Source organism: Cynoglossus semilaevis, chromosome 12 (genome assembly GCF_000523025.1).
Source record: "Cynoglossus semilaevis isolate Cse_v1.0 chromosome 12, Cse_v1.0, whole genome shotgun sequence".
NCBI classification, from domain to species: domain Eukaryota; kingdom Metazoa; phylum Chordata; class Actinopteri; order Pleuronectiformes; family Cynoglossidae; genus Cynoglossus; species Cynoglossus semilaevis.
Window position 1 is genome coordinate 11,498,662 of NC_024318.1, and position 18,563 is coordinate 11,517,224.

General features: G+C 38.9%; 2 protein-coding genes across 4 annotated transcripts in view; one reads left to right on the plus strand and one right to left on the minus strand.

The window, feature by feature from the left end:
* Nucleotides 1–18,563, plus strand: part of mocos (molybdenum cofactor sulfurase) — a 103,560-nt gene that overhangs the window by 16,633 nt on the left and 68,364 nt on the right. The gene's annotated exons all lie outside the window — the stretch shown is intronic.
* The window catches only part of vwc2 (von Willebrand factor C domain containing 2), a 41,858-nt gene continuing 35,301 nt past the window's right edge, over nucleotides 12,007–18,563 (minus strand). The window contains exon 4 of the mRNA XM_008322176.3: nucleotides 12,007–12,948. Coding sequence (XP_008320398.1) covers nucleotides 12,797–12,948 — 152 coding nt within the window. The 3' untranslated portion in view covers nucleotides 12,007–12,796. The remainder of the gene's footprint in view (nucleotides 12,949–18,563) is intronic.

Here is an 18,563-nt window from a genome sequence, read left to right on the forward strand (position 1 = left end):
TACCATTGACTATTTTTATAGCTGCACAAATTTAAATTCCATTCCAGATTTAGATGGTCTTATTTATTGCATGTAATCAGTTGTTTCCCTGGTGAATGGAGTCACACACTTGTTCCTAAATCCTGTGTTATTAGTCGACTCCTCTGGCTTCCTCTAGACCCTCCCAGCCTCAGAAATTATTTAAATCCGACTGCTTGCCTATGGTGCCGGGCTCAGTTCTAGTGCACAGCGTCCATTAATTTGAGCAAGGCACATTCATCAGAGAGAAGCTGTTGCTCTGGTTTTAGGAGGCTTTGCTGCTGCTGCTGCTGCTGCTGCTGCTGCTGCTGCTGCAGGGCTATTTGAATGAGAGCAAAGTCACTAATGCATCCTTTTGGTCAAGGACAATGGGCAGTGAACAGAACACAGATGTAGGTGTGGTGTAGAGAAGGACACTGAACAAACTATTACCACTGCTGGAAAAACCAGACCTCACGTTCTACTGAGACCCAGAGAAGTACCTTTTCAAAAACAGCTTAGACAATTCCAATGTCATCCAGACCTCCACAGAACATCTTACTTTCCCTCTGCATTTAAACTGCACTATTTATCAGCCCTGTATGACAGAGGACAGTCGTGGATCTGTGTCATTGAGACTACACACGTACCCCGTGTCTCTACATCTTATTGGCCCTGTACACAAACTATAAACAATACCAAACTTATTATACCTCAGGTAACATAACCCTTAAGTATTGGGGTTTTGTTCAAGTCTTGTTCCTATTGTTTGTTTATTTTTGGCCTTAGCATGACAAGAAAAAAAATTAAATTATCAATGCTTATTTTTTTTTATCTTGTCTTATTGTATTTTATCTTATTACACCATAATTATTTAATACTTTAATGAAATGTCATACATCAACTTTAGGCAGAACTGCTACTGTTGTTATTGAGTCTTGGCGTATATAACATGGGCCAATGACAATGGAAAATTAGGTTGCAGTCAGACAAACTCATCGTTTTTGTATTATAAATACTATTTTTTTTCCTCATGAGTTGATTATTCAGGATAATACTGTACAGTGACATATTAGTAGTCCTTGGTTGGGGCATTAGCATGACAAGAAGATATTGACCCCATCTCTGGCCTGCCTGCAGTGCACGTCTATCAAATATCACAAAATCTAATATGAAGAAAGTCAGACAGTAGTCAGTATCCAATCTAAAACTGAATCCAACACCAATAGCACTGTGACAAATGGTTATTGCTTTTTGTCAAAAGTAAAGGATTAAAACAGAACTGAACTGCATCTGTAAAAGGCTTTTTATTTTGTCCTTCTGCAATGTAGGCGAGTGTGCCAGCTTTTTAGTAATTCGACAGAAAGACAAATAGACAGAGTATGATATGACTTCTCCGGTTTCCTGACAACAGTGTTAATGTGTTCTGGGCTAAAACCATGGGATGAGACCCACTAGTGGAATAAAGACTTCATAAAAAAAAAGACAGGCTGCATTGTTTAGCACTGCAGGTCTGCAAGTTGTTCACTTAATTTACATGCAGTCCCGCTTTTGTGCAGTAGGCATCTGCAGGTGCGTATACAACTGTATGTGTCATAAAAGTTATGACACTGGCTGCCATGCAATTCACCTCAATACAAACAACCTCTCTCTCATCTGACGCCTAGTGCTGGTGTCAGCATGTCTTCTGTCTTTTAAACTGACAAAAATGCACAGACTATTTATGGCCACGGGCCCTGAATCATTGCCTGTGGGTCGTATTCATCATACTGTAAAGGCAGGGAATAGATTACTGCCTGATGCCTGTGCAAGCCTTAGATTGGGGAGCAAATTGGCTGGAGTTAACGCTGAGTCCAAACAGAGACCCAGCTCCCGTGAGTGGGTTGTCCTCAGAGAGTGGCCACGGGCTTTGCTGCAGAGAGGTATTTCTGCCCTCGGTGGCTGCCTCTCTGTGCTTGTCACACTCAGTTAGCTCAATGAAGTAATGAATACGCCGCTGTACATTTTTCATGAGGGAGGCAGGAGAGCAGAAATCTGGTCTTTATCATGCTTTTATTATGGCACTTTTCACACACACACAGACACACACTTTCCCTGAAACTCCCACCGGATTATCATGATGTTGCCTGAGCGTGATGTTTAATGTTAACACTCCCCCGGGGAGAGTCAGCACAATGCAATGTCACTTTCAGTGATGAATATGTTAACTGCAGTAGATATTAAAGCGGCAATTAATCATGGCAAAGTTGGATAACAGCGTTTGTCTGCTTTTTGAGAGATGGCAATAAAAGCCATTGCTGTACCTTTTCACGTCTTCCATCATTACAGTGATTAGGGACGCACACGTCTTGAGATTCCAAAAACAGAAGGCTCCTGAACATGAAAGGGGAACATGATGATGAAAAGATGAATGTGAAAGAAGTGTTGTTCATAAATAATCATCCAGCGAGTAATTAGGAGGTGACTCCACTTTGCCAGTGTTGTAACAGTTTAAATTATTGACTTGAACAATATTTCGCATACGAGAACACAGAACTAACAAGTGAAAAAAGCCTGTGTGACGTTATAAACGGCTTCTAAACAGGATTACAGATTCTAGCGACACCACAGTGACTGTGGTTTAAATCAAATGAATAATTACGATCAGCTTCCTTTGTGTAAGGAATTAAACACCCGGGCTGAGATGATTTGCTGTTGCTGACATTTTTTGGGGAAGTTGTTAGCACAATTATGAAACCACCAGTGATAGGACTGACAGCGGCTCACACCAGCCTTCATCAGCTCTGACACCCAAAGGCCATGTTTTTCCAGACACAGCATGAATGCCATTTAACAAGCTGAACAGCTTAAAATGCAGCCTGAAAATGATGGGAACTTCAGTAAACAATCAGAAGTGAGGCCAAACTTCATTAATAAGTACAAGGTCTGTTTCTCTTTCAAAAACAGGTATAGGTAAAATAAAATAATGCCTTTAATTTATAAAAACCCTGATGAACCAAACTCTAACTCCTGGTGTCAGAAAGAGTATCCATGGTAAAAACTACTTCATAGAGTATCAAGGTAAAGAGCTCCTCCAAAAACATCCAACAGTACTAGGAATTGTGTTTCCAAGAATAGCTCTTCCAATTTCCAAGAAGACCTAGCTTAATATTGAATATTTTTACTGGACTCAGTGTCATCGCTCAATGCACACAGATGCTGAGAGAATACTTTACTTTACTAATGTTTAGAACAGGCGTCTCCAACCTTCAGGTCAGGGACTAGAACTGAGCTGTGGATCATTTGGTCCTGCGCCACAAAAATAATTTTATTTTTACTGACGTTAGCTAGCATGGTACTTAAATTTGCAAAACAATCCCTTCCATTCGCTAATTTGAATTACAGTGGGATAATAATACAAATGAAACAGATGCTATTGAATAGTAATTATATTTAAACTACATACATAAAAATTAAATTATATTTTTGTGTGTGTGTATTTTGCATGTACTGCCCCCTGCAAATGGTTTCTTCATTCTGGATCACTGCCATAACTTTCTTTATTCTTTCAACAACTGTTATATACATCTACTCCTCATATCTTCTGTCCACACGCCACAAAAGGCATTAGTGCAGATCTTCTCAGAAATAGTCAGAGATCCCAGTGTCCACCTCTCCAATGGTAGATAAAAAATAAAACAACATCATTTGAGCAGGTGAAAATAGAAAATCGTGTTGTACTGTAATTATCCACATCTATGTTGTGTCTCTTACCGTCCTCTTTCAATCCCTGGTAGAATGGTGTCGAAGTAGCTTTTGTGTTGGAAGAACCATTTTAGTTCATCTCTACTTTTGCAATATTCCCGTCTCTTTCTATCACATACAGACTGCCACTCCACACCTCAGCCTTTTAGCTGCACACCTGTGAATTTCAATTACAAAATAAGACACTGCATTAGGCAAAGAAACACTGAGGGTAATGGATTTTCTCTGTCGCACAGAAAGATAGACTTGTACATTGAGATCTTGGTTTTCTATTATTGAACATCCACCGTGGTTGTTTCCATTACCTGGACCAAAGTGAAATTACCAGCTTTTGAAACTTAAATATATCAAATGCTCGAGACTGGTCAACCACAGCCTGAGCCCCCATCTCCTGTCTGACATGTTGGGCTTTTTGTGTTCGAAAATGAAAAGAAAAAAAAAAAACGGTGCAGATTTGTTTGCACCATGGTTTGTTGTCCTCACAGTTTTCATACACTAAACACCCTAAGGGAATGTGCTGCAGTATGTACAGTACGTCAGTTATACATTACTACTTATACATTCACTGAGCAAACTCAAAGTATATTTGTCAGAACCTGGATGATGAATTACCACCGGGGTATAGAAATGCACATGTGGAAAAATGTTTGGGTGCATATATTAAGAACTTAGTATTCTACAGGGCTGAGACAAAGCTGCTACTCTCTTGATAACTTAACAATGCACAATACTACAATACCATCTCCCCGTCTGACAACAACTTATGCAGATGCGTGTGGCTCAGAGCTGCGCCACTGGATTCAACACTCGTTTAAAAAGTGTTCAACACGCAGGTCACATTGGTGGAGGCTGCCAGGTTGGGATGAAATGCTGCAACATTGTCCTCCAAGATGTGCTACGCTTTATCACTCACTTACCCGCCCTATTACAATCTGTGATAGATGGGGCCAGATTGAACCTGCAGAAGCACAGCTAACCCATATTGTCTGCAGAAAATAGGGGATTTGCTTTCCCTGTGGGCTCAGATCTCCACAATGTCATCGAGGCAAGTCAGTTGTCTGATTCCGCCATATCCTGTTCCTCTAAAGCCCAGCTGTAGTTAACTGAACCGTATCTGTCACTGGGTTAGATATGCCCCACAGATGTATGTATGGCCACACATTTCAGCACTGCAACAGAGAGTGTCATCCTCGGCTGCAGGCAAGACAAGGCAGAGAGGTGAAATTGAAAATGTGAATGTCTGGCTAACAGCAGAGAAGGAGTTGTAAGAAAGGGAGGAGGAGGCAGAGGAGCATTAGTGCTGGAGATATAATACCAGATCTATAAAGGACAATTTCAGGCTGCAGACTCTAGAGACCAAGGCGTTCAATCATGAAGTGATTCACCGAGATTGATCAAGGAGCCCCGTAATCACATGGGAATGTTACATGTGGACGACTCGCTAAACTGTCAGGAGATTTAGGGCTGGATTTAATGGATTTGAGGTAATGTGCCTAGAAATCATCTCTGGAGGTGCAAATGGAAACCTCAAAGCTCTTCTTGACCAGCATTTAACAGCTGTCTGGTGAAATTAACGTTGAGAACTGCACTGTTCAGGCCAGTAAACCACTGTCGGAGGAACACAGGGCTGGAATTTACTCTGTATTCAGGCCAAAGTCATTTAAAGGGACAAATTCTGTGGGAAAAAAAACCCCCAGAGTGATTGGAAATCTGCTAATGAACCAGGCAGTTGATAACGGGTCCACATTAAGTAGAAAGTCCACGCTCACTCAGAGATAACAAGGCTTTTTGTTTCAGACAATTCTATTTAAACACTCAGCGATGCTGCAGAATTTGAAATAATGCTGCAAATCGTCATTGAACATTCATAACCTTCAGCTGTTTTTGTTTTTTCTGGAGATAAATAGACTTAGGACCTGGAGCCTTCATAATTATTCAGTGAAATTTAGGAGAAGAAGTGCCGCCGTTTGGTCTATAAATATGCTATAATTAAAACAGTCCATTTAAATGACAGTAGAGATGTAAATATTAAGAAATAATTAGAAATAAAACAATAATAAAATGAATAGTTGAATACTTTAACAGGTCAGTTTGATTAAATAACATAGTACCATAGAAAAGTAATGCATGAAAAAATTTCACATATCACATTTCTTAAATCTCTTATTGCTGGTACGGCAGTTACACCGATGCACATACTCCTTTCCTATAGGTGGCGGTAATGCACCTGAAGTTTATTTGTTAACAGCAAATAAGATACACGAGATGCATTCACTGACGTCAGTGAGCAAGAAAGTTTGCTGAACAGTGATGGAAGTCAAGATGGCATGATGTGTGGAAGTTTAAAGATTGCAGTTTGCATGAGAGCAACAATTTCACAACAAATCATTTTTGTTGTTTTAGTTCACGTGTATGTCAATAACCTGTTGTTAGTTTAAAGGTTTTCATCATTGTGTCAAAAGTGGCCAGAAGAAAAAAGGAACTTGTGTTATCGTTATTGTTTCAGTCACACCCTTCCACTGATAAAAAATAAAATAAATTGGTAACAAAAAAACTAGAAAGGAGGTCTTTAGGAGTCAGTTGTATTTCTCTCTTCGCCGTTTGCAGTAGGATGATGACAGTGGTCTAGTGCATTAGCCTGGTCAAATTATGGACATACAGTAGCTGGACAACAGTGCATGTGACGTCTGTATCCACTGTCTTCAGTGCAGTTTCAGAAACTGTAATATTTTTGAGACGATTGTTTTTATTTTTATTCTTTTGACTATACTTTTCATAGAAACTGATCTGTATTTAACCCACATGTGTAATACTCCAGTGTTTAACAGCAGACACACAGGAGCAGAAGGGTGCATTTTGGTAATGGAGCTGCTGAGTCTTTGTTGTCACTCCACACACACACACAAATGTTATGTTGTCTCACAGGGATATTTTTTTTTTTGTGACATGAAACAAGTCCTGTCATAAAAGTCCTCACGAGGCTGCAGACAGACAGGACTATTGACTCCTGCTCACAGTTGTCTTAGAAAGATGATAACCTTCTGCTTTGAAAACTTTAGATTGAAGTCGACACTGATGTGGTTTGATCTGAAGCTTTAATCGAATGCTTTTTTTTTTCTTCTTCTTCATTTCTGAACTTCAAGTCAAGCAGCTACAACTTTCATATCAAGCCGTGACAGGCTTTGGAAAGAGATTATGTTTTGCATTTTATAGTAATTTTGCAAAAACAACAAGAAATGTAGGATTTATTAAACTCACTTCACTTCACATAATTTAACCCACAGGCAAAAGCAAAAAGGTTGATTTTAGTTCATAAAAATAATATAATATATAGTATACGTTTGCCATGAACTAATAATTGGTTTTAATAAATGTTGAAAAAGAAAAAGAAATATTTGTTATATTGTAGAGTCAAAACTGGAAACCTGTATAAATAATACAATCAATGATCTTTAATTTCTATTATCAGCAATAAATAACAAACATGATCACTTTACAGAGACCTGTTCAAGGTCTGGCTCTGGGTCCGAATGCAGTACATATACAAAGTAAATGTGGCCCATTATTATTTATAACCATTTTCTAAACAAAGTCAAAAACACAATAACATTTTTATATATATATATAAAAGTTTTAAGGTGCAATTTAACTAATATTTTGTAGGGTTATTTTTTATTTTGAATTTATTGAATAATTTCTTAGCTTCTATTTCTGGCTTGACTTATCACTTTCCTTGTTTTTATTTATTTTAGTATTCACTTGCGATATTAACCTGCATCTTTACTTCAAAGAATGGTGCATTTGTAGTTCTTTCAGGTCGAATTGTTTACCGAGTTTGACAAAAGCTTTCCTTGGAATCTGTTCCTAACAGAGCATGGATTACATTATCAGCGTAACTAGGGGTTTTATTATGCACTAAATTATTGTGTTAAAAATGCAGTGTCTTGTTTTGCTATTTAATTAAAGTCTAAAGCTGGCCCTGGGGTATTGTTATATCACCTAATTTGCCACCCTTAGAAAAAGGTTCGGACACCCTGACCTAGCACAAAAATGAAACAATATTTAATTACCCTGCTCTTATGCCAGTACAATAACATGCTCACAGGGCTAAATAAAACAGCGCTGATGCTAAAGGAACTGAGACTCACACTCTGGTGCAGGTGTAGATTTTTTTTATGAAGATTCACAGAATAATAAACTAAGGTGTATTTAAAATTTAATGCCATTATGATTACGGCACACTCTTAATTTTCTTCACCTAGGAGCCAATTATGCCCCCCCCCCCCATTTTTTCTTTTGTGAGTGAGGAAAAGTCTAATTGTGACTCTTCGGGGTCTTTTCCATCGTTGACCAGAGGGTTCAGAGTTCTTTGTTTAGAAATGACAGAAGGGGCTCATTGCCATAAAATAATAATGGATTTCATCACCTACTGTAATATGAACACATCTCATCTGACTGTGCAGCAGAGAGGTCTAATTACACAATCACAGCATTGTGGAGCCCCAGTGCATGGCCTGTGGGTTTCTCTGAGAGATGCTTCTAATTAATGTCACGTCTTTGAAGGGCTGGAGATGGTAACCACTGCTGGGAGTTTGATGTCAAAGATTCAGACGCGACGCTGTTTCTGATGTGCAGACTTTATAGACAGTTTTTTTTTATTGCCGCTTTCTTCTTTCCAGTGCTACACAGAACCAAAGTTGTGTTAGCGCTGGTATTTGAACCAATCTGAAGCCATTTGTAAATGTTAATGGCCTGGACACAGCAGATGGGGGTGACAGATAACATCCTCGGTCAGAGTCATTACTTTCCAGGCGGAGACGCAGCAGGAAAGCTGCTGGGGGAAATTAGACATTGTGCAGCATTCTGTTGTAAAATGAAAGAACACGGCCTTAGTCTGAGCTGTAAGTTTGTATTTTTGGTGCATTTTATTTATTTATTTATTTATTACCTCTGCAAAGAGTCCATGTTGTCAGCAGAGTTGGAGGGGGGGTCTGTGTGCAGGATAACCCAGGAAGGAGAAGATGGATTTTGATGACATTTTCTGGAGATAGGAGTAAGGTTTGCCCCAAGGACAGAATTATTGGATTTTTGTGTTGATTGGGACATGGAAAGAGACTGTGGATGTGGATTTTTTCCATTTTATTTATATGTTCATGGTAGGATAGATGACTGTACTGATGCAGTTAGAAACAAAAAAGTGTTTGTTCTTCGAGTGTAGAATTTAAACAACTGGGGTCAACCATCTAAAGTAACAGACTGTGCAGAGGAGAGGTGTAGAGTGCAGGCCGAGTGGAGCTGATGGAGCACAGAAAATGATGTCAGAGACTAAAATGATGATTTAATATACAGCACAATGCTCAGTAAAAAGAGATGGTGTAGTATATAAGTACAGTATAGAAGCGGACATTTGATTGACAGTGTGAGACGGGGGTTTTTACGCTATTCTCCACTAATCATGTCAGGGGGAAATTACTCTCTATGTATCTGTGAAGAACAGATTGTCAGCCCTGGTCACATCCATGACTGGGATTCAAAAACCATCCTTCAGATATTGGATTCTAAAACCTTAATCTGATTAATCTTCTCAAATTAATTATTACTTATACATCCATAAATCTATATATATAGTTAAAAATATTTACAAACATATAACTTTAATATTATTTAAAAAATAAAAATGATACGTTTTACAAAAATGTTAAATATATATAACTTTTTTAATTTATATTTTTTAATTGGATTGTGACATTTTCAGACTTGATACATTTTTTATTTATTTATTTAAGTATAACAAATTCTTGTTTTTCTAGTTGTTTTTTTAAACGACAGTATAATCCAGTGTGCACACTTAAAAAAGGTTAAAAAAAAACAGTCCTGAAAAGGACAGTGTCATGGCAAACAAGGGTGTTTGTTTTATTTACAATATTTAGTTAGTAGTAAAACCGTAGGCTAAGATGAAGGCATCACGGTTACTGTATATTACTGTATATATGATGATATTTTTGAACCAGCTCAGACCACGAGAGACAAAATGAAAAACGAGGACCAAGTATTGAACACTTTGGTCATAAACTCAGTGAGGCAGTCAAGATGAATCTGCAGAAATACAGAGATAGAGTGGAGATGTGTTGAACACCAGGTTGTGAAGAAAGAAGGAAGAGTTGATGTGAAGATGGTTGGTGTCAAAGTAGAAAATACGAGAGCTATGAAAGGATTAGCTGAAAGGAGATTATGTGTGTACAGGAGACTGTACAGAGAGGAGATACAGTGACGAGCTGCAGTGGAGAGAAAACTAAACACATTTAAATGAGCTGTTTATGATATAGGTGATGGTTGTGGGGAAGACAGGAAAATCCTCCACTCATTTGCTTCCCGTATGCACGAGCACATGTCTTGGTGTCTCTCAAATGAGTGAGTCTGCTCTGAGAGCACCCTTAGCGTCGCACCAACGGGTTAAGTTCAACCTGACCAGAAAAACTAATAGATGTCTGTCACGGCTCCCCCGCTGATCTGAGAGGAGCCTGCCATGATGCATGCACATGCATTTAAGCTTATTTACCTCAATCCTGGTGGCAGGCTGGCAGGCACGTCTCCCTGCTGGAGGTGCAACGCCGTTGTCTGGCAACCCCTTGATCAAAGAGTCTTGCGGCATGGCCATCACTTCCTCAAAGGGTGATGCTGACATCACTGCACCTCGATTGCAAAAGATAACAGGGAAAAAGCAGGTACACGGCAACTGCCTCCAATTATCATACTCTGCCCTTCAGTGTTTATTACCTGGAGCTGAATTATTAATCATCATTTGAACTGCCGCTCTGTGAGAACTGTGTCAGCTACATGAATGCATTATCTTTTACCTTTAAATAAAAGGGAAAGACAAGAAAAAATCTGCTACAAGCTCCCCGACATTTTAGGTTTTAGGTTTTTGGAAGCAAATTGGGATCAGTGACATTGAAGCGTCCAGTTTTGCCTTTATTAAAGAGTGTGTAGACTTTATTCAGCATTAGTATCACACTCCCAAAAGGCAAACTCAACATCCTCAGGAAAACTAATTTAATATTTGCCTTTTCAAGGTAGAGTTATGTGTTACTCCCCTATGTAAAAATATATAATAGGGATAATTATAACAAAACTACATTTGTAGAGACTTACAGATCGTATTAGGGTTTGAGCATCAATGGACAACAATACAAATAGACAGTAAAAGAGAAAAACATGATCTTAAAAGTCAAAAATATGAGCACATTTATACTGTTAGTAAATACCTGCACCTTTACACATAATGAATGTGGACACATTTTACCCATTTTTAAGGGATGGAGTCCTATTTACCATCTGATTTAGTTTAAAAGCAGTCATTTGTATGGACATTCAATTTGGCCAGTGTGATCTTGGCGTAGCACTGAAGCTCAAGGTTGCACAGCATCCTGTCTGATCCAACCTCAAAGCAAAGTCAAAATCACATCAAGCCCTGACATGTGGTTAGTGCTGCCTGCAGCTCTGGTTTAACTGGTAGTCAGAAAGAATAGGAACAAAAGTGGCCCAAGGGTCATCCCCTGAGGGACACCACGATAATTATGTTTGCTTAGATGAACCTTGAACTATATTTACTATATATGGATGTCATTTCTTCTAAGTGCAGCCATAGATTGCTAAACAATCCTGAAAATGTTGACTTTATTCTTCACACTGAATAAATGATATAAATGAATAAAAAAACTATAAATAAAAATACTGTTTTTCACATACAGTAGTGTCCAGTCCAGGTATACAGTATGCAAGTGTCAACACTAGGAGCATAGTGTCTGCAATAAGTCATGGCTACAAAACTATGTCTGCTTTCCACTTCACAAAGACCTTGACGTATCTCTAGTGAGTTATGAGGACACAGTGTTAGAAATACATCTCATGACAGACATGTCAAAGCCAATAATGTCCAGTCATCGCCGAACAGACTGAGGCAACACGTCTTCACAATTTGAAAATTTCACAACTATATCTGTTAATATAAATACAATATAATTCAGAATACATTTGATCTATGAGTTGGTTCTGTAGCTGGCCCTACCAGTGACTTCTTCTCAGGTTTAAGTGGCAGCTTGTTTCCTTTCAGTTGCATTACTGCCATCTACTGGATCAATGTACTGCTTGTTCTAAAAAAAAACAGACAATGGGACAGCAGTGATGTAGATAAACACAGCATTGATCTAGTTGCCTATTTATTGACCAAGGGATCTACTTTTCTGTGCTTTGTTTTTTTTTTTGTTTTTTTTTTTACATAAATTCCCGTATTCCCTGTCATTAATAATAGAGCACCACATTTTTTAAGCAAAATCTATTAGGACTTTACAGGTGAAAAGTAAAACTTGAGCAAATACAGAACACAGATGTGCATTTATTTGAAACATGAACACAGTAACAAGAGAAATACAAAAAAATCACTTTCAAATCAGAACACGTTTGTACATCCAAAAAGATAGGAAAACAGGAAACAGTCAGGGTTCCTGTTGACAGTTTCTGTTCATGTCGTCTGATTCTCCTTCTGCGTTGACTTTGCGTCGTTCTTTTTTATTTCACAGTAAACCATATCGTTCTAAGATGTGATTACACAATTGTAGTCTTTACTTTGGTGGTAAAGGAGTAGGTGTCTGGGTCTCTCAGGTGACACCGCGTGTTGAAAAACTGAGGCTCAGGCCTTTAAAGCCAGTTAGTCTTCTGTACATCATGTTTTATTGACCTCTGGTTTCATTGTTGAATACAAAACAGAGGTTATAAAAATATTTTTTTTTTTCAAATCCTTAAGCTTGAATGACCCCGGTATTTTAATATATTCATAAATAATTTAATACATAGATAAATAGATATTCTGTGGGTGAATTACAAACCTTCAGAAAAGCATTTTTCTATAATGCAGTAGGGATCATGTAATAAATGATGGATTGTTTAAGGGCTGCTGTCTGACCCTGATGTCCGGTAGACTGGGTGAAAGGCTAAAGTTTACAAGTGGACCAGCGCTGGTTTTGTGTGCCAATGTTCTCTGTGGCCATGCTGCTCTTTAGCTGTGCTGGCACTCGTTCTTAGTGCAGGTGGCCTGGCGCTCAATTTGCCACGTTCCCTCCTCGTATGTGCAGTAACAGATTGTACACTCATTGATCTTCACCTCCCGTCCAGCTGGTATTACTGTCGTGTCCGCATAGCAATTCGGTCCTGGTGGTGGTACAAGGAGAGAACAAGAGTTAAGGTTCTAGAAGAACTTAGTAAACAGTTCATACAGTGCATTTTAATGTGGTTGGTGTGTGTGAGTGTTTGTGATAATATAAATTGGAAACAATGGGGGGCAGAATAATTGATGTCTGCTCGTGTGATTTATTTTGTAGTGTTGGTTAAAAGAAAGTTGAAAGGCACATGACAAAAACCTCCACGTTTTTGGTCGTGCCAGTAAACCTGTAGTATTTCTCTACAGTACAGTAAATTCTGAGGCTTGGTCCAGAATCAAAGATTTAGGCGCACAAGGTTGTCAGTGTAGCCCTAGCAGTTTAAATAGGGTAGATCATTGAGTCACACACGGTGGCAGAAGCATATCTTGCCTTGATATTTAGTTCTGGATATATTCCTGTACCTTTTAAAAAAAATAGTATTTCAAGTTATATGTTTAATCAAATACAAACTCAATGGGATGAATAATCTTTGACCAGGGTTATTTTTTAACCAGGACTGCAGCACACCTTATAAAACAATAATCACATGCTGTTTTGTGCAACAATAATTATAAATTTAAAAATTAATAATCATGTTCTTTCAGCTGTTCGAAAAAACAAAATAAATAATTGAGTTAGTAGAAATTCACAAACACGTCCCTATCAATGAAGTCATCTCTGGTACAAATGAATATGATGATGAACACAGTCATCTGCTTTGAAAAAGAGAAGCCTCTGAAGTAGATGGGGTATAATAATACACCACTGGGGGCGAAAAATTGTTGATTTATTCATAGACAGGTCCATAGAGATTTTATTACAATAACCAGAGTTACGGTCAAATCATAAAGGTCAGGGTTTCATGTCGGCAATGTGTTCTGCTGTTTGCTAAAAAAATAACTTGTTAGCTCAGGGATAGCTGCAGTCAGAGAAGGCGAAGAACTACGGACCGATTGATATTGTTGAAGAAATTGGCTTCGCTGAAGTATTGAAAGAAACTCTCAATTAATCATGATGAAATATGATTAACTCAGATCACAATTGCTTGTGACGAAGCTACCCGGTGATTAGCCTTTAGCATGGATACATTATTTGATAAGTTTGACCTGCAAATGATGAGTAATAGAACATTTCAGATTCCCAGTCTCCCCCTTGTGCACCGTAGTTAATATTTAATGCACAGTGATGTGGAAACGCTATGTCATGTTTCAAATTTATCACCAAGTGAAAACTGGGCTCCCAACTTGACATACTCGACAGGAAAGAGCCACAAATCAAATAGCAATTACAGTAACTGTCAGAAAAATGCTTCTCCACATGATCTGTAAATGGCTCGGGTCTAATCAACTCACTGGGTTATCCAAGGTCAAAGGTCAGTGTTGCTGCAACGTTTCCATGTTTTTATGTCAACAACATACTTGCTGAGACCTAATATCCAGACGTTGATATCCTCAGTCCCAGTAATAAGAACAGTGTGTCAGAGATGTAACCAGAAAAAACACATGTACTAAATCTTTTTATGTACTGTAGTAGTAGTAGTAGTACTAATATACAGTAGAAGTAATTCTGCTTAACTGTTTCACACTGCAAATTAGAGCCGTCAGCCTCATCCCCTGATGTTTGAATGTTAGTTCCTCTGGCAGGTGTCTTGTCCTCATCTATACTAAACTTCCGAGTCGAACAAAGGTTAGCTCTTATTTGACTGTAAAATGACGCCATTGGCTGCAACGACTGGTTCTCAGCTCGTAGTTCAGGAGCTAAGCTCGCCTTGTCTTCTTTTTCCCTGTAGCAGAGTTCCTGACATCTGAGTGAACTTCAGAGACCAACTGAGCTGCCCCTCATTTCTTTCCTCTCAGTGCAGGGCGGACTTACATCTGGGCTTTTGTGTATTCCTTCCTAAAATAGTACTCTGGCTGTGAGAGTGTGAGAGACGCAGTTTTAACTACATCAGGTCCATTTGAAGTTTATGTTAGGTTTTGCCTATGGCTTAAAATCTGTCAGTGGCTATAAAAGGAAGCAAAGCTTTTTATGTGGAATTTAAGACAACATACCATAGCTAAATAACATTAATGAATAAAATGGCAGATGACAAAAAAAATGTTACATTTGGTTTACTTAAGGATTTACATGTGCTCAATGCCAAAAACACAAAGGTGACACAGGTTAGCTCATAAGTTAAATGACAAATGGTAGTTAAATCATTGAGGAGTTGATGATAAGAAAAAAATTAGTAATGTTACTTCTCAAAAATTTAAAAAACTGCCATAGAAACCAAGAATATTTACTTATTTTTACTTTATTTATTTACTATTTATTCATGATGTCAGACGTCATCAGACACATGTACCAAACATTCATTTAATTCCACAGACACACTGAACATGGCTGCTCTCTGCAAAGGCCACTCTCACTGAACACCTACATGTGTTCTACGGCTGGACTCTCTGTCAGGTGTACTCTAGTACTTCACTCCTCAAACCAAAGCTTTTGTTACAATTTGGACTCCGATTATGTGATTGAATTAGAGACGAGCACAGGAGACCTCTTTCATATTTGGCTCGCCTCCTCAGACCAGCTGCTCTACGTGTAGCGCATTAATCTGAGTGGCGGCAGCTCATCTCCATATGCACCGTCGAGGTGGAGGCTCACAGCGGATTTGTTCATCAGAACTAAATTAAGCACTGTTTTGCATTGCTTGAGTACAGCTTTAGGTACATCCAGAGGGACTGCTCTCCCTTTTTATTATTTTGGAGGAAATTGAGGCACTAATGGAAATTTTTAAGGTGGAAGTTGTTAGGAAGTGGAAGCACTGTATAAGGAGCCCAGAGACCGTGGGGGCCGGGAGGTGGGGGCAGGAGAATAAAGGCATCAGAGCAGCCTTATTTTGTTGTTCCCATCTATCTGATACTTCGCTCAGAAATTCATTTGCCAAACGCACAATAGCTTAAATGCAAATATGCTGAGCATAACAGCACTTCCTTTGGTGCTAGTGATGTGTCTGACGGGGGGGCTTTTGTTTACTGAAAGTACCTCTGTCCTCAACCAGTGGCTGGAAAAATAGTCCTCATAAATCACCCATTATCTCTAAAGCTGCAAGGCAAAATATAAACACAGAGGGAATTGCTTCCACAACATCAGGTATAGCATAACAATGGCTATTTCTCTCAGACTAACAAGGTCCTGAGCCACTCTGTTGTATAATTAAGATGCTGATAAATAGGGAGTTTTTCAGCCGCAACCTCTGCTTTTCATTGGACGCCGGCACCCAGGAGCAGCGCCCATGCACATCAATCAACGTGAACAGTTTGCAGAGGCCTGTCAAAATGTCAAGCCCGACACATTTGTGAAGCTTCAGATGAACGCACACACACACTCACACTCACATGCTCGTACACACACTCTGCATAACAACTCATCCTGTGGCCCAGACCGCTGTCGCTAACGATTCATCATCATTAGCAGCATTTAGAACACAACCTTGTCAAATAAAAGATGCATATGTCAGGAATATGCTGAGAGAGAAAAAGTAGTGAAAAAAAGGATCACGCAGTTTACAGAATAAATCAAATGTACTTCCTCCTGGAGCCGGGATTAAACCACAGCCTGTCAGACAGTCATTCACGCTTGCCTTGTTTGAGCTAATTAATGCATGGACTCAGCACCGCAGTGCTTACTCAGACCCATCATCCTATTATTCTGCCATTCATGCCTTGGTCACCCTTGTGTCTCCGCTGCATTAATATAATATATTGTCATCTATTTGTCTCAGTGGCTGGAAGAGACGTTTATGGACACATCAAGCTCCGCTATGGCTTTTTAAAAACGCGCAGAGAGTCAGAGACAAATGGACGGCGCTCGTACATGAGCAGTACAGCACAAACTGTCACTCCGGCATGTCAGACGTTGGCATAGGCAGCCTGTGAAATGGAGCGCCACCTGTGGCTTTTGGCTCTAGCGCAGTATAATGGACAGGAAAATGAGGGCACATCACAATCATCACTCCCCTCAATTGTAAAATGTGATAAAAACCTGCTGAGCTCCATTATAAGGTAATGGAAGTGGAGGAAAGAATAGCAGAAATCACTTATCTTAATGCATTTCTGGAGTACATTTGCATTATGCAGGACTGTGCAGAAGCCTCTGAGCCAACTTTGCATTCGGTGCTTCAACAATGACACTGTGACAGCATTTAATTATTTCTAAATTCTGCATTAAAATACCACTCTAACTAAAACATGTTTTCAGCAGGTACTGTTGCTGCACAGTATGGAAATTACAAACATATTCACCGGCTCAGGCAGATGGCTCATGAGTGTGAGGGTATTTCTGGGTTTTTCTAATTTCATCAAACAGTTGGATAACAAACAGATTATGGATTAGGCTAATTGGACACAAAAGTTCACGGCAGAAGCGTTTAACACCTCAAACAGCTGATCATCTTCGTAAGTTGTCTTATGATTGAACAGCATGTTAAACCAAGTGTATATTTGTAAAAGGGTGATGTAGAAAAAAACTTAAAAATCAATATTCTAAAGCAGAGCTCTTTGACAGGCAGCAGGAGCTGCAGAGGAAACGCAACATCTTCTGGTGGTTGATTAGAAAACTGACAAAAAACATTGATAAATGGCATTCGTATCAGTTGACAAGGTGTGCTGATAAATGCCAGCAAACTATGTATTATTTGAATAGTTTTTACTGGGTGTATCATAACAAAACAGACTATTATTATGTGCCACCAGGGTCAGTCAAATAGAACACATTTTATACAGTACATGAAGGAGTTTGGGCCTTTTTCACTCTTGCACCTAAATTTAGATGTAGAATAAGTTGACTCTGCTTCGGTCCAAAGTGGAGTGATTGGAAATGTACATGATTAACATTTGTTCCATCCACGTATTGTTGCTGTGATGTGCAGTCGTACACATTTGTTTTGTTTACTGAAGCACCTCAAGCTTACAATACCATCTAAACACCCGACATGCGTTTGTGGGGGCCTGCAGCAGACCAGCCTCAGCCAGCTAAGGGCAGGGAGTCATTCACGGCTGCCCTGTGATTAATCAGATTTGATAATCGAATCGTTTGGCATCCTTAGTAAAGAGACTGTAAAATAGTAAAGACTAATGCAGTTCATCATTTAGATCCAACTGTGACTGAGAGCAGAGCTGAATAATTCTGGAGATGATGAGATCCTCTGGAAAGAGACAGAAATATGATTTTATATCTTAACGGTCTTCTTAAGGAAACATTTTTGTCATAATACTTGACAAAGGAATATTTACTCATCGCTGCTTCTTTACTCAAAGGTCAATACTTAGGATACACTGGTGAACAGTAGGAAAACTTTGTGTTGAACCTAATCAATAATTTTTCTGAGTGATAGTCGGCGATCTTGACTTGACCTTGGAGCTTTTGCATAATTTTTTTATGAATTTCTCTTCATAAAAAAACTCTTCTGTTCAATTCCTTTATTTTATGGTTGAACCCTCTTTAAATAATCTTCTGTAGACGGTGTTGACCTACAGTATAACCGTTGCCAATAACAGTGATATATATACTGTATATACAGGATAAAAAATGAACTCAACGGACAGGGAGCAGGAGATATTTTGGAGGAAAGAACCACCA